Source organism: Garra rufa, chromosome 14, assembly GCF_049309525.1.
Source record: "Garra rufa chromosome 14, GarRuf1.0, whole genome shotgun sequence".
NCBI classification, from domain to species: domain Eukaryota; kingdom Metazoa; phylum Chordata; class Actinopteri; order Cypriniformes; family Cyprinidae; genus Garra; species Garra rufa.
Genome location: NC_133374.1, coordinates 24,330,578 through 24,356,235, shown reverse-complemented (window position 1 = coordinate 24,356,235; position 25,658 = coordinate 24,330,578). Strand labels below are relative to the sequence as shown.

At 38.4% G+C, this 25,658-nt stretch overlaps 2 protein-coding genes across 3 annotated transcripts in view; one reads left to right on the top strand and one right to left on the bottom strand.

Annotated features, from left to right (window-relative positions):
* Positions 1 to 3,059, top strand: part of LOC141284847 (histone H4 transcription factor) — a 6,267-nt gene extending 3,208 nt beyond the window's left edge. The window contains exons 7-10 of the mRNA XM_073817867.1: positions 349 to 469; positions 567 to 705; positions 1,968 to 2,092; positions 2,181 to 3,059. Of these exons, the coding sequence (XP_073673968.1) occupies positions 349 to 469; positions 567 to 705; positions 1,968 to 2,092; positions 2,181 to 2,589 (794 nt within the window). The 3' untranslated portion in view covers positions 2,590 to 3,059. The remainder of the gene's footprint in view (positions 1 to 348; positions 470 to 566; positions 706 to 1,967; positions 2,093 to 2,180) is intronic.
* Positions 3,057 to 25,658, bottom strand: auts2b (activator of transcription and developmental regulator AUTS2 b). Of its 2 annotated transcripts, none has more exons than XM_073817866.1 (14): positions 22,767 to 25,658; positions 22,367 to 22,407; positions 10,238 to 10,530; positions 9,959 to 10,152; positions 9,780 to 9,824; positions 8,215 to 8,310; positions 7,737 to 7,808; positions 7,550 to 7,579; positions 7,380 to 7,451; positions 7,146 to 7,281; positions 6,152 to 6,232; positions 5,977 to 6,060; positions 5,669 to 5,879; positions 3,057 to 4,281 (listed from the first exon to the last, which is right to left on the bottom strand). In XM_073817866.1, exons 3-14 carry the CDS (start codon positions 10,332 to 10,334, stop codon positions 3,183 to 3,185), a joined length of 2,217 nt encoding a protein of 738 aa, XP_073673967.1. In that variant the 5' UTR covers positions 10,335 to 10,530; positions 22,367 to 22,407; positions 22,767 to 25,658; the 3' UTR covers positions 3,057 to 3,182. The 2 variants fall into 2 exon arrangements, with proteins under 2 accessions (XP_073673967.1, XP_073673966.1); XM_073817865.1 differs by having other exon boundaries at positions 9,938 to 10,152; positions 22,767 to 25,657.

Here is a 25,658-nt window from a genome sequence, read left to right as displayed (position 1 = left end):
ATCTCATTTTTTCCCTCCAACTTCAAAATCGTCTGACATTTGTTGTTTTACCTTGTTTTGGAAAGGGCGTTTGACTTTCTTTGCACATTCGCTTTGTAAACACTGGGTTGGTACTTGATGGTTGGTACTTTGGTTATTTTCTAAAAAAAAAAAAAATCGTTTCACTAGATGAGACCCTTATTCCTTGACTGGGATTGTGTGGAGCTCTTTGAAGCTACATTGAAACTGCGATTTGTACCTTCAAACTATTGTAACCTATTGTTTTGTTCTCATTCAGTAGTTCAATAAAAAGTACATTCAAATTCATATTATTACTGAATGACTGTTTTATCTTTTTATTTTTTGCAGTGAATCATATAAAATGTCCACTCTGTGACATGACGTGCACATCCCTTTCCACCTTGAAGATCCATATCAAATTCCGTCACTGTGATGAGAGGCCCTTCCCATGTGACTTCTGTGAGAGCAGGTGACTGCTGAGTCTGTCCTGAGACTGTCCATATACGCTGAGTGAAGTACTAAAGAATCTATTGCTTACATTTAATGGTTTGTCTCATTACTTTTAGCTTCAAGAACCAGCATGATCTGCGGAGGCACATGGAAACACACAATGAGGGAGCAGCATACCACTGCACAGTAGAGGGCTGTGGATACTCTTCACGCATGGCCCACACTATGAACCAGCACTATAAACGAGTACATGAGGTCAGCCAGCAGAGGGTGCTATAACCTCAGCCATAATTCATATTTTTAAAGGAACGTTTTTGAGTTAAGCTCTACTAAGAGACAAAATATTGATTTTTTTTACAAAAAAATAAAAAATAATTCTGACACGTCTATACCAAACTATGAAACTATTGTGATTTTTTTTTTTTACATTATTTAAAAAAAAGTAATTATCTATATAAGTTTGGGATCAGTAAGACTTTTTAAAAATGATTTTTAAAGAAGTCTTTTATGTTATTTCAATATAAAATATTTTTTATTGTTACTACAATATAAAATAATGATTTGTATTTTAATATATTTTGAAATATAATTTATTCTTGTGAGCAAAATTTTCATTGTTATTATTCCAGTCTTCAGTCTCACATGATCCTTCAGAAATCATTCTAATATGCTGATTTATTATCAACAGTTGTGTTGCTTATTATTTTTTTGGAACCTGTGATTCTTTTTTAGGATTCTTTGATGAATAAAAAGTTAAAAAGAACAGCATTTATTCAAAAAATAGAAATCTTTTCTAACAATATAAGTCTTTGCTATCACTTTTTAATCAGTTGAACACATCCTTGCTGAATACAAGTATTAATTTCTCTCTCTCAAAAAAAAAAAAAAAAAAAAAGTACTGACCCTAAACATTTGAATGGTAGTGTGTATTGTTAGAAACGATTTATATTTTGAGTAAATGCTGTTCTTTTTAACTTTGAATTGATCATCGAATCCTTAAAAAGCAAAAGTAACCGGTTCCAAAAAAATAATAAGCAGCACAACTGTTATCAACATTGATAATAAATCAGCAAATTAGAATGATTTCTGAAGGATCACGTGACACTGAAGACTGGAGTAATGATGCTGAAAATTCAGCTTTGAACACAGAAATAAATTAGAAATTAATGTATATTAAAATTGAAAAATGTTATTTTACATCATATTTTACAATATCATTTTTTTCTGTATTTTTGATCAAATAAATGCAGCCTTGATGAACATAAGAAACTTTAAGAATCTTACTGATCCCAAACTTTTAAACGGCAGTATTTATATTTGATGTTTTTAGTTTTTATATTTTGTTGTTTTAAAATAGGTTCTTTTTTTACAAGTTTCAGTTATTTTTGTATATAAGGTTAAACTAAATATGTTGCACTGACACACATGATTATTTAAAATGGTTTTAGTCCTATTACTATTATAACCTTGTTTAATAATGTCATAAAATAACATGTATGATAACTTGTCTGCAACAGGACAACATGGTCCCAAGATATAAGTGTCACCTTTGTGACAAGACCTTCTCTTGGTGTTACACCCTCACCCTTCACCTTCGAAAGAAGCATCAACTCAAATGGCCATCTGGACATTCCCGTTTTAGGTATGTAATTAATAGTATCTTAAAGCGTAATCAGTAGCTTATGAGATATTCATTTGCCTTCACATACTAAAAATTACCCATTGAACAGGTACAAGAAGGATGAGGATGGCTATCTGCGACTCAACATGGTGCGTTTTGAGACTGTAGAAGTTACAGAAGAGTTGATCAAAAACATGGCTGAAAAGCGCACCCCTCGCAAGGTCTCTGGTTCAACCAGTCACTCCAAGGAGCCCATGCTGCATCCCGACAGTGGCAACAGCACTCCCCAACACTCTTCCTCACCCTCCTCTCCTTCCTCATCGTCTTCAACCTCAGAGCTTCTGGAGGGAGCTGACAGCAGTGGATTAAAAGGCGATGAAACGTCTGTGTATTGTGTGTTGAACACTGTGACAGAGGTCAGTGGGGATCCAGAGGAAGTGGCCCAGCCCAGTGAACCATCAGGGGCTGTTAGAGCTCTGGCTGCAGTGGCTAGAGGTCTGGGAATGGATGTGGTGTAATCTCATACCTATCAAATGCAGTTTCATCAGAGATAACCTGTGTAAGAATACACAACCTGTTTAACCTCCATAGATTGAACATTTTCCTTTAGATCAATGCTTTTTTAAACTAATATGCAACATTTTCTAGAATTTTGCTGGTGTTTTATTTTAGCTTTTTACATGATCTCAGGTGTCTAATACATATTTGTACATTTTTTTTATTCTGGAAACTCATTGTAGCACTCTGCAAGTTTTTATTTTACCTTTAATATTTTAGCTTTGTTTTTAAAGCATTGCTTTTATTTTTATAAATTACCAGGAACAATATTATACATTTTTGAGCATAAATAGCTAATTTATTTGTGTTGATATTTTATATATTATGCTGTATTATGGTTCCATTGCTGCCTTGCTAAAGTTGTGTACTTTTTAAAGTCCTTTAGTTTCAACATTCAAAAAGAACAAGTAAAGTCATTTTTTCTCAGAAATCATTTTAATATTTTTTTGGACAAAAAAAAAGCATTTTCACCACTGTACATTTCATGACTACACTTTATTTCACATGAAGTGCTTGATATACACGAGTCCACCAGTTTCTGATGAAGTCCAGCTCACCGAGTCTCAGTGTCTCTGTGTGGGTGTGAAAAGGGTCTGTCTGTGAAAGGGGTCATCCGTCTAGGAGACCCTGGCCGTGTGGCCAGCATTGGGAAAAGCGGGTGTGGTTGAGCGTGGACATAGGCAGCAGGTAGAGTCCTGTAATGTGGGAGCCCTGTGCTGGGGTAAGCTGCTGTGAGGAGTCCTGGAGGTGGTAAGTGAGCATCCAGTGCAGTTTGATGCATAGCCAGTAGGCGGCTACGTTCACTCTCTTCTCTCAGGAAGGCCAGGCGTTGCCGTTCTTCCAGTTGACTCCTTTGCTCCAGAGCCATGGACTGGAAAAATGCCTCTCGTGGGTAAGCAGGGTGCCCCATCATGGCACGTTGCAGGGGGTCGGTTCTTATTAAGAGGTCCTTGCCTAAGGAGTCCCTACGAGGAAGATCTAAACCCCGGTAAACATTCCTCATAGACTCCCAATGTTGTGGCGAGTAAGGCAGCCTTTCGGCTCCAGGTAATGGACCCATTCCCAGAAAAGGTGAGACTAGCCTTGTCCTGTCAAGACCAGGGTGGCCAGTTGGGATTCCTATTGGCAAAGGAAGAGTTGAAAGAGGTGAAGGGTTAATAGCAGGGGCTCTGGGATCCTGCCATGGCTTTTCCAAAACTTTCTGGTGGGTTGTAACCTCATGATCTTGGTCGTCTCTCTTCTCCTCCTTCACTCTCACCTTGCTGCTCTTGGCATGGGGTTCATACTCGAGTCTAATTTTCTTCTCAGCTGGCTCCCAGGGTTGGCTGTCGCTGTTTGGCCGCTTGAGATCCTCTCTCTGTTGCTTGGGGGATGAACTCTCTTTTCCTGCTGGCTTGTCCTCAGCGGGTTGCTGCTGCTCACTTTTGACATCCTTTTCTCTTTTGTCACTTTGGATCTCTTTTTGTTTTGGCTCCTCAGTTTCTCGAGTTTGTTGTGAAAGCTCTTGGGCTTGAGTTTTCTCTCTTGCCTGGTCCTCTTCCTTGGGCTCATCTGGAGAGGAACTTTTGAAGGACTCTGTTGGTTGTTTGTTGTCCAGTGCACTGTTTCTGATGGGGGACAAATGCCTTCCATTTGATTTCTCATTTGGCTCCCTGCAATGATTGAAATAAAAGATTAGCTATTTGAACACTGATCAGGAGGTCAACTCCAAGAATTCTTGATCAGGTAGGTCAGGGATGGGCAACTTTGGTCCTGGAGGGCCACTGTCCTGCAGAGTTTAGCTCCAACCCTAATCAAATACACTTGAACTAATCAGTGTCTTCCAGATCGCTAGACAACTATTGCCAGGTGTGTATGATTAAGGTTTGAGCTAAACTCTGCAGCACAGTGGCCCTCCAGGTAAAAAGTTGCCCTGAGGTAAGTTGTCTAAGAGCAGGGTTGTCCAATCCTGTTCATGGAGAGCCAGTTTCCTGTAGCATTTATCTCCAACTTGCCCCAAACTCACCTGCCTAGAGGTTCCTTTGGTAATCCTAAAGACCTTAATTAGCTGGTTTAGGCAAGTTGGAGCTAAACTTTGCAGGACATCGGCCCTCCAAGACCAAGTTTGGGCACCCCTGAATTAAGGTCTTCAGGATTACCTAAGGAACCTCTAGGCCAGGGGTGCCCAAACTCAGTCCTGGGGGGCTGGTGTCATTCAGAGTTTAGCTCCAACTTGCCTCAACACACCTGCCAGGAAGTTTCTAGTATATGTAGTAAAAGCTTGATTAGTTGGTTTAGGTGTGTCTAATTGGGGTTGGAGCTAAACTCTCTAGGACACTGAAGGGGCACCTCTGTTCTAGGCGAGTAAGTTTGGGGCAGATTGGAGATAAACTCCACAGGACATTGGCCTTTAATGAACAGGATTGGGCACCCCTGCTCCTAGATAAGCTACTTCAAGAATGGGCAACTTCAATCCTGCAGAGTTTAGCTCTAATACTAATCAAATAGACCTGAACAAGTTAATCAGTGTCTTACAGATCACTAGAAAGCTACAGGCAAGTGTGTTTGAATAGGGTTGGAGCTAAACTCTGCAGGACAGTGGCCCTTCAGGACTTAAGTTGCCCTTTCCTGAGGTAGGTTATCTAAGAGCAGGAGTGTCCAATTCTGTTCATGAACGTCCTGTGGAATTTATCTCCAACCTGCCTTCCTTAGGTAATCCCGAAGACCTTAATTAGTAGGTTTAGGCAGTTAATTAAAACAGAAGCAAAACTCTGCAGCACAGTGGCCCTCCAGGAGCAGGATTGGACACTCCTAGCTTAGGCAGTTAGTCATTGCTATACTGTTAGGTAGGCAAAACATATCAAGAAGGTCTACATAATTGTAGAAAGCAATCTGTTAGTATTCCTAACTGTCCCAACAGTTGATTGACTAGTGCAGGACTCTTTGGAGCCAATTTGAAATCTGGTCAAAAACTTTTGGGGAGGCACTTGCTGATTGAGCAATTGTTGAGAATGGGAATGCTAACGGATAGCATAAAACAACAAAATAGCTGGTACGTACCTTTCCTTGTCATCTTTGTTGTCTAGGGAATCTCTTTTATTTGCTGCTCGGTCCGGTATGGAGGGTGCTCTCTCGGATTCAGAAGGCCTTGGACATAGAGGCGGCGTTGGGAAGGATGAGGGTGTCTGGTGCAGTCTGTTCCAGGGCTCCAGTGGTCCACTTGAAGTTGGCACTGTTTTACCATCTTTAGTTCCATGTGCTGCATTTGGTGCTGTGAATGCCCGAGAGTAATTATCGTTAGTCAGAGGAAGATTTTTAACCTACAGTAGAAGCAGATGCTTTCAAGACAGGATAAATGATTTCCGTACTTATTGATGGGTTTCCTAGTCCTCCAAAGGCAGATGAACTTAGTGTACTCAGGCCTCCAAAAGTGAGTGGTTTATTAAGAGACTCTACACAACAAGAAGAGATATGTAGGTTTAGATATAGAAAAGTAATGTTGATCTAATATGAATTGAATTCTTAAGTCAGATTTAATCTTACCATGATGGGGGACCACACTGTGAAGATTGTTTGGGGTATGTGGTACGGATCCATAAGGCGAAACTGGAGGATGTGTGGGACCTAACAAGACAGATGTAGATACAGGTGAGCACAGTCCTGTTTCTGTCAGACATTCTGAGATCATGGGCATTCATTAAATGGCGTTCACCCAAAAGTGATAATTACCTCATGATTTGCTCACCCCCATGGCATTCTAGGTGTATATGACTTTCTTCTTTTAGACGAATACAATTAGAATTATATAAAAAAAATGTTCTGGCTCTTTCAAGCTTTATAATGGCACTGAATGGTTGTTGAGATTTTGAAGTCCAATCGTCCATCCATCATTAAAAGTACTCCACATGGTTTTGGGGGTTAATAAAGGCCTTATGCAGTTAATTGAGATGTTTGTTTAAGAAAAACATCCATATTTAACAAAGTCTCTTTTTGGCTTATCACCGATATGTTTTGAATATTTTCTTACACAAATGCATCGATTTGCTTCAGAAGGCCATTATTAACCCCCTATAGCCATGTGGAGCTCTTTTTATGATGGATTTTTGCACTTTATTGGTCTAATACATGTCATATACACCTAGGATGGCTTGAGTGTGAGAAAATCATGAGGTAATTTTCATTTTTGGGTGTAATATCTCTTTAATGTTGACACTGATAAGGGCCAATGTCCTGCGGAATATAACTCCAACATGCCCTAAAATACTTAGAAGTAATCCTGATGTGTTTAATTAAGGTTGGAGCTGAACTCTGTAGGACATTGGTCCTCTAGCGGGAGGATTGAACTTAATTATAAACTACCCTAAAATCACTGGGAACTAACAGGTTGATAAGAATATACTTAGTGTTAAGCCATAACCCTATAATCTAATTGGTTGATGGGATATTGTTCTAGGACCAACAATTTGTGATCCAGGAACATCCTATTTGGCTAAATTACAGTCACTAGAGTGGATTTAATCCGTACTGTCATTCCTACCTGCATTAGACAGGATGGTGGCAGGGCGAGGTAAATCACGTGGCTGCAATCCCATGAAGCTCGAGCCAGGTGATCGACTCAGAAACTCGGGCTTAAACCCAAAATCTAATTTATGTGGCTCAATCTGCATCTGCTTCTGTAATTCCAAGATTAGAAAATGATTACAGATAACATTACTTATACAAAACTAGATATATTTCACATCTCAAGAACAATTATTTCTTTTGCGCTTACCTTAATTTTTTGCTGATGATGGTAAACTTGCCATGCAATGTGGACATGCATTGCACACCACTTCCCAGGTTTCTGAGAAAAATAAAAAAAACAGTGAATGATAGGTAAAGAATTGTTTCTGATTTACAAGGTTAATGAAAAGGAGTTGAATGATCAAATGCAAACCTTACCTTTGGTTTAGGACACATGGGGTCAAGAAGCTAAAATAAAATACAAAAATACATTACATTATCCTTCTTATATTTCTTCAATTATAGACAGAACAGTTGTAAATATTTAATGAGAGACCTGAACAAATATGGCTCAAATTTTGGCCCATTGGAGAAGCTTTGCAAGTGATGCTACATGGAAACTTACTCGGGAGTCTTTCTGTAAGAGTTGGTGTGGCACTGATCCTGGTCTTGACACCACATCTAGTGGGTTTGAAGCCTGCAATACAGAATTTGTGAATACTGCGTCCATATTTAACATGATTATAAATCCATAAAATGCCTTGTTTATCATCAGTACATTCTCTCTTATGTATGTAATTATATAAGTATGACAAGTTCAACCTCTAAATTTATTTTGTATTTACATTTAATATTATTTCTGGACTTTAAAAACCATGTGGGACAGAAACTTTGACACTTTCCAGAATCCCATCTGAAAACTAAAGAAAACCACAAGACTTTTCTTTTTTTTTCCTTTCTTTCTTTATTTTCTTTCTTTGTGGGAGGTCATCTTAACTCAAAAAATATCAAGTTATTCACAGGCTTCTTTTAGCGTCAAGGCCTTTTAAGAATGCTGCGCTTCAAACAAAACAGAACGCTAAGAGACAGAGTGGCAGGCAAACCTTGGGTTGAAAAGCTCCCTGGAGAGAGCTGAATGGTCCAGCAGGTGGAACCATAGGAGGTATTCCAGTCATTACTGACGGATAAGACGGGACCAACTGTAGGGAAACAGCAGAAAAATGTCATTAGTGTCAGGAAACAATAGTCTGTTCATGCTGATTTAGGACACAGAACACAGAAGCATTTCTGTTTCTGGCCTTTAAAGTGAAATCAAAATTGACCCCATTTAAGTAATGCACATTGCTGAACTTTACAAGTTCACATCTCACACTTTTTTAGCTTTGGCCACAGAATAAAAAATAAAAAAGTAGTTTTAACTCTCAATTCTTCTTTTCTTGCTTATCTTACAATTACGACTCATCTTAGAATCAGAATTGTGAGAATTATAAGATATAAACTCGCAATTAAGAGGGGAAAAGTCAGAATTGTTAGATATAAACTCACAATTCAGAGGAAAAAAAGTCAGAATTTTGAGATAGAAAGGCAACATTATTATATAAACTCAAAATGAAGAGGGAAAAAGTCAGAATTGTGAGATAAATGCAGAATTATGAGACAAAAACTAATTTTTTCTTCCAATTTTGAGTTTATATCTTGCAATTCTGACCGTTTTTCCTCAGAATTTTGAGTTACAGAGTTTACATCTCAACGTTCAGTTATTTTTTCTGGCTTTCATAGAATAACAAATAAAAAGGTAATTGCGACTCTCAATTCTTTTTTTTTTTAAATTAAGGCTTGTCTTAGAATTGCAAGAAACAAAATCAGAACTGTGAGATATAAATGTAAAATTATGAGATATAACTCCAATTAAGAGGGGAAAAAGAGACAGTTTACTTCTCAAAATTCTTTTTTTTGGGCTTCCTTCACAATAAAAAATAAAAAGGTAATTGTGACTTGTTTTAGAATAGCAAGAAACAAAATCTGAATTGTGAGATATAAATGCAGAATTATGGAAAATAAACTCGCAATTAAAAATAAGAATTCTAAGGACATAAAATCTTTCACAATTAAGAGGGAAAAAGTAAGAATTGTGAGATATAAACTCGCAATTATGTTGAGGTGTTTAGAGAGAGTGGGGGATGATTTCAATGCTCTTCTTTACTTGTGCTGATGCACAAAAGTAACTACAAACAGCTTTTTCTTTAAATTTTTCTTCAGTCTTTCTTGGGTTCTAAATGTCACCTCCTTGTGGCATTGTGCTCGCTGTTTTCTGCTCTCAATTAAGATGGAAAAAGTCAGAACTGAGATACAAATGCAGAATTGTAAGATTAAAAACTCAAGATTTGTACTTTTTTTCTTGCAATACTGAGTTTATCTCTTGCAATTCTGACTCAAAAACTTTTTTTTTGCTTCCTCCACAGAATAAAAAATAAAAGGCAATTGCAACTCTCAGTTCCAACTTTATATCTCACAATTTAGACTTTTCTTCTCAGTATTACAAAAAAGGTCAGAATTGTGTGGCGGAAACAGGAATAAATAATAGACATGTAAACTTCTAGAATGAATCAGTGAAAAAAACATGCCATTTAAATTACAGTCCATGATATGCACAAGTTATATAACTTACATTGTGTCTGTGGAAGGTGTCAACTTTAGGTGGGTATTTGTCAAACTGCAAACAAAGAGAAAAAGAGATGTTTACCTTCACTTGTACATCGCAATTAGTAGAATTTCAGCTCAGAACATTGATTATTATAAGCATTCATTAAAAGTATTTCTCCTCACTTGTCTGGCAGGGGTACGCACCAGTGGTGCTGCTGGGCTGGGCATGATGGTATGGGGGAAGGGAGTGAAGGTGTGCTGATGTGTGTGTTGGTGTGTGTGCTGGTGCTGGTGGAACTCCGTGCGCAGGTAGGCCGGGGGAGCTAGAGCGCCTCCTCGATCCACAGTCTGGGAGGCCAGGAACCGCGAGTTCAACTCTTGCCGCAGTAGGTCATGATCTAAAGGCCGCATGACAAAGCGAATCAGAGCAAAGCCAGAAAATGTGATTTATTTATTTTTTCAATCCGTATGGTGCTGCTGTACCTGTGTAGGGAGCTGTTGATGGTGCGCTGGACACTGGCAGAGCACTTCCTGTCAAGAGGGGAGGAGGTGGAGGCAGGGCTGTTGTCGGGGCAAACATGTTGAGGTGTTTAGCGAGAGAGGGGGATGATTTCAATGCTCTTCTTTACTTGTGCTGATGCACAAAAGTAACTACAAACAGCTTTTTCTTTAAATTTTTCTTCAGTCTTTCTTGGGTTTTAAATGTCGCCTCCTTGTGGCATTGTGCTCGCTGTTTTCTGCTCTCGCATTTGTGGTATTAGCAACATCAGCAAGATCTGCGGGTCAAAAAATATTGAATCAGCACATAGCAGATAATAGGCCAGATAATAATTGAAGAATTCATCATACCAAACGCTGATACAGTCACTTTGAGTACAAGATTAATGCTACACTCTGTGCCTACTTCAATCTGTGATATTCTTGTCCCTAAATATGAAGTCATGACAAGTTTTTATCTGTTTTATTATTTTAAAAGTAAATATTGTTAATTAGGGGTGTCGAGATATACCGGTATTGACGATAATCATGATATTTAAATAATGAAATATTGTTAATGTGTTAAATACCGATATTTGAAAATGAATAGTACATGACACATACTAATCCAGCACCATTATGGAGCCTTTAACTCTCATATTTGTTTTATTCATAGTCGACACCTGAGGGCGCCCTCACGCAGAAAAGTGAGACTCATAGGAGAAATAAAACGGGAAAGACGTTCAGGAAATCCCTTATATGGACAAAGGCATCCAGCTGTCGCTGAATAAAATGCAGAAAGAAATGTTTTGTATGAAGAAAAATTATGAGAATCAGCACACGATTATACCAGGATATGGTTCATTTGTGTTCTTCAAGCCATCTCAGGTATTTTCATATGGATATGTATATTTATATTGCCGTGCTAATCGACATAGCCTTCATCACTGTGTGAAATACTATAAAATAAGCATCAGTTAACAGAAGGAAGTTACTTCAAACACTCGATCGACGCTGTAATGCAAGTTTGGACTAAAAATATGTATTATTCTCATAAATTGTCTTACGTTGAAACTAAACTAAAAACGGTTAGCATTTTAGTCTCTTTTGTTTAGTCATATTGGCGGCACTTAAATGTAAACAATGCCACTGAACCGAACGAAACTCGCATATTTTGATGATTATTTCTGCGGAGAATGGTCAATTATTGTCAGGTACTAATCGGTCAGACCGGGAAAAACATTTAGAGTATTACAGACTGCCAAAAGTTATAACAAAACAAGAAGAAGAGTGCAAAAAACTGAGGGACAAAAGGCATTTGCAGTCTCTTTATTTTTTTCTTGCTGAATAGGTTAATCTGTTTCAGTAATAAAAATATCAAATTATGGTAGAAAAAAGCATAACAGTTCACACCAACATTAATAAGCATTCTTGGACTACTACTACCTCACACATTTATGAGCAAGAATTAAACTGCATAAACTATTTGAGGTAACGTTACTAACCAAAAATCTGAAAAATTAACATGCAATACATACACTACTCAAATGTTTAGGACTAGTAAGATTTTTGTAAATACCTTTATTTATAATGTTACAACATTTTATCTGCGATTTTATCTATCCCCCCCAACGGCACCCCCGCCTCCCTTAAACGTCAAGTACATTTTAATTTCTATATAACGCCAGATCACAATATAAGTCATTTAAGGTTATCTTTCCTATAGAACAGGTCTATACATTGTTCTTAAATTGCCTCATGTTATTTATCTTATTTACACGAAGGCATGTCATTTCTGTCTCTACATGGTCGCGTGTTTACAATGTCTCCTCCGCGAAAACACGGACTGGATCGCGGACTCCATTCATAAAAACGGAATTTACTATTGCGCGAAATGCCACGGAATTCGTTGATTTTTGGATGAATAAATCAAAAGTTGGTCTGTCTATTAATTCAAATCGCGATATGGACTAATGTCTGTGAAAACTGAAATGCAAAAAGACCGTTTTAATATGAATCCTGCATGTTCCGTTTGCCTCTGTTATGTATGAATGGCAGAGACGCGTTTTCTACTACACGCATACTGAAGCGCACGTGAAGCTCCCGCTCATTTTTGGCATTTGCATCTCACATGAACAGATAAACTCAATCTCCAAAGCTGCTGCGAGTGTCACTTTTACCGTTTCATTTGAGAAAACTAGCATCATATCATACTGTACACACAGAAACTTCACGCAACCTGTCAAAATAAAAGTAGGCTTAACATGAACCAGAACAATATTAGTCTTGTATTACTTTTGTACAGTATCATGTACAAAACACACATAAAACAATATATATGATAAAAAAAAAAAAAAAATACTACAATTATTATTTAAACATTTTAAACTGAATATAATTTTTCTTTCATGTATTGATTTTAACAGTAAACTTCTGTTTGTTTGCCAAAAATTAAAAGGGTTTATTTTTCATTTGATTAAAAATAAATAAATGTTTATGCTTTTTGATTATCAGAAAAATTAAAACACATAAGAATTTCTAAAAAAAAAAAAAAAGCAAAAGATTGTAGAGCCCTCAAAATGTTAAAATAGAGAGTTTTGGACTTATTTTCCCACTGAAATGAATGTTTTCGTTATTACACAAAGTAGGCTAAAGTACGGGAAAAAAGTAACATGGCTAATTTATTTTATGTTGTCTGTTTTAAAGACAATTTTACAGCAGTTTTGTTTATTAAACTTAATACTATGTTATTTCATTGTGAAATGTTTTGTTATGCACTTCTTGTGCACTGAATACATTTAGAATGTATGTATGTAGCTTGTTTGAAAAAGCAAAAACAGTTGCCAAAATTGCAAATAAAATCGCAATCGCAATATTCGTTCAAAAAAATCGCAATATGATTATTTTGTCCATATTGCACAGCCCTAGATTAAATACACAAAGGATATATGTATTATTTAACATTTAATTATTGCAGATTTGTGTTATATTCTGAGTTGCATTTGGGGAATACTGCATTTGGGGAATACTGAATCTGTTTTTTTAGATGAATTAGTGAGTGAGATGAATTAATGCATGTTGATGAATTATTGCATGCTACATACATTCTAGTAAAGTAACATCTTACTCCTGGTTTCTCTCAACATTGGACACGAAAGCTTTCAATCAATAAATGGGGGAAAAGTAACTGCCATTACTTATTTGAAAAAGTAACTCAGATATTTTCTTGTAAAATAAAAAGTAATGTGTTACTTAAAGGTTGTATCAGCGATTTCTAGCCTAAAACATAAAGTGTCAATTTCAGCTCACCTTTCTTCACGATCCGCTCGCTGCCTGCCCCATAAATTGTCTGTGAAAAAACCGCGTCTCTCTGGTCAGCCTAGGGTCCGAGATATGCCAAAAAAACAATCGACGCTGTTAACTATTCCACAGAGAAACAAACAGTGTTCCAACCAATCAGCGTCAGGGGTTTGGTGTTGTGGACTTTCCTACTGGTGCAGGGATGTGAGGGAGGCGGAGCGAAAGTCCACAACACCAAACCCCTGACGCTGATTGGTTGGAACACTGTTTGTTTATGTGTGGAAAGGTTGGTAGTGCCGATTGTTTTTTTGGCATATCTCGGACCCTAGGCTGACCAGAGAGACGCGGTTTTTTCACAGACAATTTATGGGGCAGGCAGCGAGCGGATCGTGATGAAAGGTCAGCTGAATTTGACACTTTATGTTTCAGGCTAGAAATCGCTGATACAACCTTTAACTAGTTACTTGAAAAATGTAATGCGTTACCCCCAAGCGGCAACCTCCTGCTCTCTCTATTGAAACCAACACGGAAGTGACTTAAACTGCAATTCATGAACTGGCCGCTAGAGACTGGCTGCAGAAGAGAGTCAGTCCCATTGACTCCCCATGTTAAAATGCCCAACTTTACAGCAGAAAAAAACATGTTTACAGCCTGGTTCAAAAAGTGGTTTTAGACTATATAGCTAATTTCGCCCTTCATGTCAACTGTGAGGGGGGTGATTTTTTTTTTATAACTCATTCGTTTAAGTTATATTAAGCCGTAAAGTTCTGCATAATTAAGGGTGCGGCCACTTGAGTGACAGGGGGATTGCCGCTGCTGTCACCACTGGTGCGCTAAGTGGGCGTGGTTTCAGCACCCAGCTCCACCCACGTCCCGCCTCTTTGCCCATTTTCGATTATCCGGGAGTGACACTCGATGATGCGATTCCAAGATGGCGACGGGGAATCCCGCCCACTTATAGGGTTCAAAATCACACTGCAGAAACCTACGGGTGACGTCACGGACACTACGTCCATATTTTTTACAGTCTATGGTTACCCTCAAGACTGCTGATGACTGGAGTAATGATGCTGAAAATTTAAATTGTAATAATGTTTCACAATATTACTCTTTTTACATTAGTGAGAGTTAGAGACTTTAGCGCCCCAAAACCGTGGCATGGTGCACACCATGTTGCAGTAATTGTGTCAAAGCAAAGATAAGAGTGTAAAATGAGGGCAGAAGATCTCGTAATATCTCTATTTTTACAGCATCAGCCTTTTCGCGCACTGCCATACCGCTAGTGACGTCGGTTTCACCGTGACATTTACTGGTCCCTCCCAGGGGGGCGCTAATAGTGAATGCAAATGTGATGAAGGGGTGAAATGCCTTAGGGATTCGCCCATCTATACAACCTGCAATTACCTCCTTTTGAACAGCACTCATGCACATAAAGCAAAGCAGTAAATCTCTTTTGTGTCGAGCTGTCAATTTGGGCCTTTTCTCCACTGCTGCTGTATCTATAGTGAAAGGTCTTTTGAGAGCCAATAATGGATTGTTAGCTTCTCCGAGGGGTAGACCTCCTTTGGCGAACACCAGGGGTCGACGGAGGAGGGAAACACAAGGAGCAACTTATTCGCCTGAGCTGAGCTCCAAATCCCTTGTGATGAGCTGTTTGTATTGAATAGGATGACACAGCCGCAGGGGTCATTCAGACGTCGGGAACAGTAAAAGTTTAAAGGTGCTTCCAGAATGCAATACTGCATAAACTTCCAGATGAAGCGCTGGCAGAGACCGTAGGTCTCCAGAGAGGATAACAGACTAGTCGTAATGAGTGGTACAGGCCACATGGCACAACTCAATAGCTGGACCGGCTACACACTAATTGAGTAAAGCTAAATAATAAGCACAGAGAGTCCTTAATAGACCCTTGGATCCTAATGGCGCTGGTGTTTAAATCTAATTTGCATCCCGCTTAATCAAAGAACAGCGTGTGCTGATGTACCCTTCCATCAGACGCAGCAATAACCAAGAAATGAAAACGCTTGGCTCGTGTTTATAAGGCCGGTTTCGCTTAAACTGCTTGTTTTCAATTAGTGTCATGGCACGGTAATGCTCTATTTTGATGCAGGTCAGGAATTAAGCTAAGCCTCTTTTTGGAGCTGTCAGGCCACCAGTGAATTTGTCTTCCTGTGTCAGTTGGCAGCTCCCTTCCCCGAGCCATTTTTGTCATTCATCAAGCCCATTACTGGCCTAACCCTTCCAGGCGTGCAGAAACGAATGGTCTAATCCCTTCATTCTCACAAAGACAAGATTAGCTGGAGGTTAAACACTCGTGTTCTTTAAATTTTGTCCTTGACAGGGTGCCAGGGGAAAGCTCTTAATCTCGTGAAGGAGCAGTTGGAGGGAGCTTTGTGTGCATACAAAAGTAGACGAGCCAGGCTCAGGCGGAGTGCAGGTAAGCCCTCCTAAAAACTCCTCATAATCTTCGAATCACGAGCGTGTTTACCGTAGCCGTCCCTCCGCGGTTCTGCGCTCGCAGATGGCAGGAGACGTCTCATAAATCATCCGGTGGCATCGAGGGCCGCGTGCGTTATTGCTAGGGCGCAGTTGGCAAATGACTCAAACTGAGAAACAGTTGTTCTTGTGTGCTGACAGGTTCCCACGTGGTTTTTAGCTTGCTGTGAATGAAGCCCACTCAGCTAAGGTGCATCTGTTCGGCTGCACCTCTCTGACACTTCAACAATCTCCGACGAGAAGAAACCACTGTGTGGTTGGATTTCATCAATGTACTAAAACAAATACTTAAACTTCGATATTCAGAATTAGTCATCAACTGAAAACAACTAAAACAGCTCCTACCTCTGAACTCTAATAGGTCCACACCCCTGAATCGTATATATATCCACTAGAAATGTGTCCTTCCACTTCGTCCAGGCTGTAATCTGGCAGGTTTAGAGAGTTGTCTCTTGTGTAGCGTTCAGCAGGCGTTCAACAGCTCTTGAATGAGACACAGGGGAACAGTATCTCTCTGTATTCTCAACTTGCCAGTCTGTCTGCAGGATCACAGTCTGTGGTGTTGGGTATCACACAGACTAAGCGAACACTTCCTTTATGGCGGTGCTCTCTCTCTCTCTCTCTCTCTCTCTCACTTTGTCTGTCTCTCTCTTTTCCAGTTAATACATCAAAGCAGAAAGCCAACTGGGTGGTATACACAGGATTTTCATGCTTACTGTGATTTTTTATGGATCAAATCAGTAATATGTGCAGGTCTCGGCTATGAAAGTGGAATTGTACACAGTTTTTTTGTTGCCGTTTTTGGTAACACTTTATTTTAAGGACCGATTCTCAGTATTAACTAGCTGCTTATTAGCATGCATATTATATATCAGGGGCGTTTCTTCAAAGGAGGCAAGGGAGGCAGTGACCCCCCAAAATATTGGATGAGATAAAAATGTGTAGTACAAAAATAAAACAACAGCAGTATTACAAAATATAACATTAAAAAAAAGTGTATAAATTACTTGTTTTTTAAAGAAACACTGTCCAAGAGCAACACCAGCAGGTTTCTGTGTCTGTGTTTTTCTCGCTTCCCCTGAGCCCATTGAGTTTTAACAGACCTCCTAAAGCGTGCCGTGAGTTTGGTGGGGGGTAATTAAGAATGAATAGGGGAAAGTCATTTAAGAGGAGGCAATATCTTTATCGCAAAATTATTGGATATGACTGGTTATGTTCAGCTGTGATTGGTTCATGTTTGCAAATCAGTCTAAATAAACAATATAATGGTGTTAATGGGAAGACTGATTTAAAAAAAGGAAGTAAACAACTCGCACACTTGGATATAACCATTTTGTGACGTCAAAATAAGACTTAAAATGGCATGAAAACATGATCTGTAGGAGTTTTTAGTGAGTAATCAGCTTGGTGAATTTTTAAGTAAATCTCAGTGTCTGTGACCATTATTTATCGAGGTTTGATGACTTATGATCCGAAAAATTAAAAATGAGTTAAAAGTTAACTATAAAAAAAGAATAACTGAACATAAGTTCACGAATTAAATAAAATATATTGTTTCAATTTTTACTACCTTGAATTATTATTTTGGAATAAACGTGAAATGCTTAAAAACACTAACTTGATGAGATTCATAATTGGCTTTAATAAGTAAAATATTGATTAACATAAAAATATAAAATAGATGTGTTTTTTTTCTGATAGTGTAAATAATGTCTATTTAACCAAGAAATGTGACTGGGACATGATTTTACATTTGATTATTATTATTTTTTTTAAATATATATAAATATTATAAAAAAAAAACTGTGTAAAATCATACTTTCATAGCCGAGGTCTGCATGCAGTAAAAACAGTAATATCGTAAAACTAAAAAGTTGAATTAAAAGTTGAATTTCAGCAGGTTTTATTGACTCCAAACTTTTGGGATATGTAAGTTTACTCTGTCAGAAATTGTATTTCTCTTAAGACATTTTTTTATTAACATTTAAGATACTTCGATGGAATGTAACTGAGATGTTCATTACATCTCATGACCTACAAAAGTTTTCCTCTGGAATAACTGGAATTATATATAATAATCTCATTATCATTGCAGTACAGTAATCGTTACTGTGTAAACGCCCAATACGGGAATCTTTAAAAACGGTGACTTGTTAGGTATGTAGACATGCGCACTAAATGTCGATTTTAAAGGCAAGTGCGAACAAACAGCATGCCAACTACTGGTGTAATACAGCATTTTTGGCAGTTTTCGCAGATATCGTTTGGAAAATGTTGTCATGTATACGGGAAACTTTTTAAAAACACAAGGGAAACTTTTCAGTTTTTGACTACATAATTGTCATGTAAACGTAGCCTCTGTTTTAAAGCTTTAAATCCAAATAGCTTGTGCAAAAGTGCGATTCCTCCTCCAAAACCTCATTTCACTAGCCATATACCGCATATGACAGAATCAAGCCGTATTTGAGCAAGTCATCTCTTGTTATTATACTGTAATCCCTTCACAAAGGATGATGAGAAAGGCCAGTTCAGGACACAGGCTAAGGATGTATAAATTGCTGTGAGCAAAACAACTGCGTTCTCCCACAGTCAGTACAATAGGCGGCGGTGCTCGGCGTAGACTTGATTCATTATTCAGCGCTCAGGTTTCGTTCAGTCTGGGATTAGTGATGGAGATGTAGGCTGGCCATGCACACAATGTCTCCCGATGCCTGTGGGATGTGTTGTACCTCCCGCTTCTGAGAAACCGAGCCTCTGGAGCGCCAGGAAAACAATCAGCGGCGTGAAGGACGCTAGAGACTCGGATCCTCAGCTATATAACATTGACGATAAAGAGCTCGTTGTGAGTCTTATCGCAGTGGTCAGTCATGGTGGTAACGTGTGTGAGAGCTGGGGGCAAAGTGAGCGCTAAAGTTGGAAAGTCAAAGTGTTTATTTGAGTTGTGCTGAAAGCTCCAAACAGTCAGCTGTCTCGCTGATCTCTCAACAGCGCCGATCTCGGCTATACGCTATCCCCTGACGCTTGGGCCCGTCCCGGCTCGGGTTACCCTGCAAACAATGCCAACTCTGTTCTGTCTCACAGACTTCGTTGTACTAACATGTATACCTATGTCTGCGATGGACAGGGGATGAACAGATTATACTATGGCCTTGAATAGTTTCACTTCTACTTTGAAAGTGATCATGCCTGTGAAACGCATTCTGGGCCCTGGATAGCATATAATCTTAACACAGCCTTAACAAGCATCGCAGGAACGCGAAAAACCCTCCATCCAGGCCAGTCACCACACATCGGCCAAAACTGTGGGCTGAAGCAAAGACAGCTCTGTGAATAGCCGTTCAGTTATTCCTGGCAGAAACACGTTACGGCTGTGAATGCTGAGGGAAGCTGTCAACTTTTGACAGCCGAGTGTTGGGCGAAACGATTACACAGCTCCTCAGTGAGCCGGCTCGTATTAACATTAACAACACACAATCATAACAACAGAAGGTCAAACATAGTCTAGTGTTTATATGGGGGATTTTTCAGTGAAGGAAATGATTATATTAAAGAAAAATCTACAATATTATAATTGCTTTAATCGTTTTACTGTTTAGAAGAGATGAGATTTTGCAGTGTTTTTGAAAGAAGTCTCTTTTGCTTAACAATGCTGCATTATTTGATCAAAAATACAGTTGCAGTTAATTGCTGTTATTATATGACCCTGGACCACAAAACCAGTCATAAGGGTACATTTTTTGAAATTAAGAGCTGAATAAATAAGTTTTCCATTGATGTATTGTTTGACAAATATTTGGTCGAGATACAACTATTTGAAAATCTGGAATCTGAGAGTGCAAAAATTGCCTTTGAAGTTATTACCAACGCATATTACTAATCAAAAATTAAGTATTGATATATTTACGGGCGGTAATTTACAAAATATCTTCATGGAACATGGTCTTTACTTAATATTCTAATGATTTTTGGCATTAAAGAAAAATCAATAATTTTGACCCATACAATGTATTTTTTTTTTTTATATACATAATAAATATACACAGCACACACATATATTATATAAATAAAAACTTTTATTTTGGATGCTATTAATCGCGATTAATCATTGCCCAACACTAATTTTTATGAAGTATCATTATCAAATCATTTAATATTCAAGTAATTTAATAATCCTTTTTATTAATCCTAGTTAAAGTTAATTTTAACATTTAATGCATTGAAATCGAAAGCTGTGTTTGTAACATTAGTTATTATTAGTCATGCACTGTGAATTCAAATAAACTAACAATGAACAACTGTATTTTCATTATACTAGCATTAACAAAGATTAATAAATAATGTACTGTATTGTTCATTGTTTGTTCATGTTAGTTGATTCATAAACTAATGGAACCTTATTGTAAAGTGTTACCAAAAATTCACATACCAAATTCCAGATGATAAATGTTTTCACATTTTCACTAATCCTAACTGAACAATCAGCCAAATCCAGACAAACAGTCTGTCTATAAAAGCCATCAGAACGGTATTGTTACGTCTAAAAATACGCACATTCAGCGGATTAGAAATATGATGTGTGTCATTCAAGGAAGTAACGTCTAATTAAAAACTCAATTCCGAGAAGCATTTGGCAGAACGCTGAGAAATAAAACAGACTCTGAAAGCTGTCTAATCCCCCTATGATTGAGACAAGCGTCCTTTAACTCAATTGCATTAAGTTGGCTTAAGGTTTAATAGGCTTCTCAAAACATTGCTGCACTATGTGTTCACATCCCTCTGTTATCTTAGACAACCAATCAGATTTAGCAAAATAAAACTCTTTAAATCCCTTATTTAAAAGCAATGCAAAATCATATTGCACACTAGGAGCTCTGTACACAGGAGAAGTCTGACCCGAGGCCCGGTGAAACTCCAGCTGACAAATGTGCCAGACAGGAGCCTCCAAAGCAGCCGCTCTAACATAAAGACGTAAATTCCATTAACTATCACTGGTGACTGTATGAAAGTAATCTGGTTAAGTTCTTAAGTGCCTCTGATTTGATTTCGGCACGCTTAAGAAGCAAAAACTCTATGAAGTAAATGGTGATGAGTGATTTAGGGGAGAAACGATTGTGGTTTTCATGAATGCTTCATGACCTAAACGTGTAAGAGTGCCAATAAAAATAAATGCATGACTGAGAATGTCTTGTTAAATAAATCAGCACGGCTAAAGTGTTTTGGGCGGGTGGCCTGGCTGTACAGTGACTGACCCTCTATCCAATTAAATGGAAGATTACCAGCACGTACTTGGCCTGAACGCACCCACCTTCTAAGTTATCAAGAAGCTAACTGGCTCTAAGGGTATTGTGTTTTACATCCTTGTACTCAATCCAGAGGATTTCTAATCATGCCATCTGCCCAATGCAAGTATAACATGTCATTACATGTTTTGTTTCGAAATTCATCATATTACAGAATGGAAATGTCATGAGGCGTAAAAAAACATTCTTAGCCTAGGGAAAAAAGTCATGAAGTACACCTATCAAATGTCCAAAGCTAAAAATATATAACAAGCTTTAATATCCGGAAAGTTTGTTTATATGCACCACAAATCAAAGCATGTGATCTAACTGAATGCAACAACAGTTTAGTTACATAAATCAATGGGTTTATTGCCTAGAGCTAAACACAATATAATAGAAGGGCCAAAAATGCCCATTAGCGGTTCTCAGAGGATTCTGTCTCATTGGAATAGAAAGTGATGTGATGACACTATCATTGGATAATTGAGTCTATCTATCAAACCTATCAAGAGGTGTTAGATATAATGCCTGCTAATGAATTCTCATACAGGGAGGCAAATAAACACAATACTGAAGGCATATTTAGCAATGGGGATGTTATTAAATGTGAGCCTGGTCGACAAAAACAGTCATAAGTAGCACAGCTATATTTGTAGCAATAGTCAACAATACATTGTATGGGTCAAAATTATACAATTTTCTTTTATGCCAAAAAACATTTGGATATTAAGTAAAGATCATGTTCCATTAAGACATTTTGTAAATTTACTATCATAAATATATCAAAACCTAATTTTTGATTAGTATTATGCATTCCTAAGAACTTCATTTGGACAACTGTAAAGGCGATTTTCTCAATATTTTGATTTTTTTGCACCCTTCAGATTTTTAAATAATAGTATTTCAGCCTAACAAACCATACATCTATGAAAAGCTTATTTATTCAGCTTTCAGCTGATGTATAGATCCCAATTTTAAAAAATTGACCCTTACAACTGGTTTTGTGGTCCAGGGTCACAGATGTGACCAATAATAGTGGTTAAAAAGGTTTACATACCTTCATTTGGAGAGGGAAATGTCTCAATTTGTCAGAGCGACCTGCAATATTAATAAGTTTCAATAAAAATTCTGCATTGGCCAACGCATGCAAACACAAAAATGTTAACCACAAGAGGACACTGTTTCACCATTGCAAAACCTGACAAGTGGCTCCACTCTTTTAAAGACCCAATGCTTTCAAAGGAAACGCACTAAAAAGAATCATTTTTCCAAGCTTCGTAACACAAAACAAACATATTGCTAAAATTAAAACGAGAAAATTGAGAAAAAAGTAATACATTATTTTTTTAAGAAAGCTTAGTTTTTTACAACCACTAATTAAAAAAAAAAATCTAAATTTAAAATCTAAAATTAGTCAAAACCATTACATTTTATAAGATTTTTGAAGAAGCACTTACCCAAAATGCCAATAAAGCGATGAGCCAAAGTGGTCTTTCTCAGTGTAATCCAAAATACTGCCAATTTTCAACTATCCAATGCTTTTCAGAGTACAGTCACTCCAGTATCATAACACAAAAGTGTTTAAAAAGTTGCTTCCTTAAATGTATAAACAACAAAAAAAACAGGTCCCTCTGAAATCTAGGAGCTTTGAACAAAGTGTTTTTACCCTTTGAATATCAGGGAATCTATGATGTACATGTCTATCCTAAAGCAATCCTTTCCAGAGTCAGAATCAGTATCCAGTAAAATCCTCCAAACGCAGTAAACGTGAGGCTTTGAGCTCTTTCAGCACCAACAGATTAAGAGCAAATCCACTCAAAGCAGGTTTGTGAGATCCTTTCCAGAGCGTGTCCGGCGGCCGCACTCAGTTCGGCTCAAGAATGCTCCCTCAGTAGCGAACCGTGCATTCCTGTGATCCCTCCCTCATCGGACACTCCCACCGCCTCCCACACCTCCCTCCTCAGCCCTAAGAGCGGCACCCCGGCGGCAGAACAATTACAACACTCTCCTCCTCTCTGCTCAACACGTACGTATAGACAGTCTAGTGATTATGGCCATCCTCTTAATTACAGGCCCAGAATAACCAGAGGGGACAGGCGACGGGTTCAGAATGCTGATGAGACGCTTCCACTTCGCACCGAAATGAGACTTCACTCTTATTGGGTGACGTGTTGGCTGCAATTAATGCTTCTGTGCTGGTATGCCACCCCGCTTCTTTCGTAGGGTGAGAAAAGGATGATATGATTTAATGCGGTGCTTGCATTTGTACCTGTCACAGCTTATTATAAACGCATCACATAAATGTGAATGTCACGCACACCGTGTTGTGGAATTCTCTGCGAGGTCAGCCAATCGCAAAGCTCCTCGCCGGACAGAGGGTTGTGAATGTCAGTGGGAAAAGGGCACGGCGAGATGATAAATCACAAGACGGGATATTATCACAACAGATATATCACGTAATTTATTAGAAGCGTCAACACCCCCATGGGAGGAGGCACATGAAAGCTCCTGCACTCATCAGCCTCATGTCTTCCGTTGCTAATGCGCTGTCCTCTCTGAACCAGGGATGGGCTCTCTTGGGGAGATAGCAGAGGACTTCAAAGTCCGTGGCCCGCCAGGAGCGTGGGGAGGTCTCATTCAGCCGTTGCCCCTGTCGGCCCTGAGGGAGTTTCTAATTGCATTTCACAGGCCCTGAACAAAACAAGGCCTTGTTCAAGCTGAAGTTGGTCCTCCTGCTGGGACGTAGCTGTGATTTGCGACTCCTCAGCGGGATGTGGATCTTCGGCTTGCCAGAAAAACAGTTTCAGCTTTCTTCTTTCTGACTGAGGCGGATGAATATGCCAGTGGCGGCGACACCTTCCTTCTTTCCTCGGAGGGCGTTCGATCTGTGGGACTGGAGGCAGATGTGTGGGCTCAAGTTGAAAAATTAATTCAGACCTACACGAGAGACTCCAAATGGCATGCAGGCTGTCAAATATCATCAAACAGAAGAGAAGATTAGGGGGTTTCCTTTTCATAATTTATAAGCGTCAAATAAAATCCAATGTACTTTCTATTGGTTCTAGCTGAGCCAGATGTTATTGATGCGCTTTATTATTCTGACCATAGTGATTTGATATCTAATACAAGGATATGCCTTATTTATGAGTATTTTTTAAAAGAAGAGCACTTTGGTTAAATCAGACATGCAAAGACCCAGGATATTTCATTGCAATGTTTGCATAGAGGTATGCGATATATATTGTCTACAGTAATATTGTAGTTGTTGTTTAAACTATGGTGATTTGACATTATCGAGTACATTGCAAAAACCAACCAAAAACACACAGAGAGTGCACGCATGCTGTGTCAGCTCATTTGGTGTTCACAATTTCCCTGCATGATTTAGTCTATTAAAATACATTTAGAATTCCCCCAAAATTCAAGATAAGGGGCAAATATGACTTGTATATGTCTTTTATATTTATATAATCTGATATAGAATGTTTTCACGATGCGTCTTCAATCGGCCATATTGGCAGCACTGAATGTAAACAATGCCACTGAACCGAACGAAACTAGCATATTTCGCTGATTATTGATGCTGAAAATGGTCAATTATTGGCATGTATTGGACTGTACTACTCGGTCAAACTGGGAAAAACATTTAGAGTACTATAGTCTGCCAAAAGTTATCAGAAATCAAGGAACTGTCTGAGGAACAAAAGGCGTTTGTAGTTGGCCAAACTGAACCAGGATTTCCAGGGCAAGAATCTTGACAACATTCGTGTTTGCTCTTATTTTCGGTCAGGCAGGTGAAATATTAGGATAATATCTTAATACTGATTGTACATATCTTTACCACCTATTAACTTTAGTTTGTCAAAATATTGTGTCCTTTCCTGCTTACTCAGCCCTTCTCAATTTGCAGCTTCCACACGTTTTTTTCTGTGGTTTAGACAGCATAAATTAGCAGAACAACGTATTCAGTAGTACATTAACCATGCAACCCATTCTGTTGTTTACATCCGAGTATCGGCAATATGGCTGCACATCTGGGAAACTGACCAAACCGTGACATAAGTGCAAACCGTCTATACTCCCCTCCAAAGGCAAAGCGCAGTAACTACACATTTGGTCAAAATTGAGTTAAGGCTTAAAACTGACTTTTTGACAACTGTTTTGTCTTGTGGCAAAGTCCCCTGGTTAAATTGTGTCCCGTTTCAGAGAAACAAGAGTTTCAACATGTTTGACTAGCTGGTGTTTAATTTTAAAGGCACGTGTTGGCGTAGTTACTGCACTTTGCCTTTGGAGGGCAGTATAGTTAATATCACATTAAGAGTGACGTTTTTCTCTCAATAATAGGGTGA

Excerpts from the sequence above, each read along its gene's own strand:
- auts2b (XM_073817865.1), bottom strand. The coding sequence starts at position 10,334 with ATGTTTGCCCCGACAACAGCCCTGCCTCCACCTCCTCCCCTCTTGACA. Across the intron at positions 9,825-9,937 it reads TGCGTACCCCTGCCAGACAA|TTTGACAAATACCCACCTAA; the intron begins GTGAGGAGAAAT and ends CTTTGTTTGCAG. Across the intron at positions 4,282-5,668 it reads AACAAAGATGACAAGGAAAG|GGAGCCAAATGAGAAATCAA; the intron begins GTACGTACCAGC and ends CAATCATTGCAG.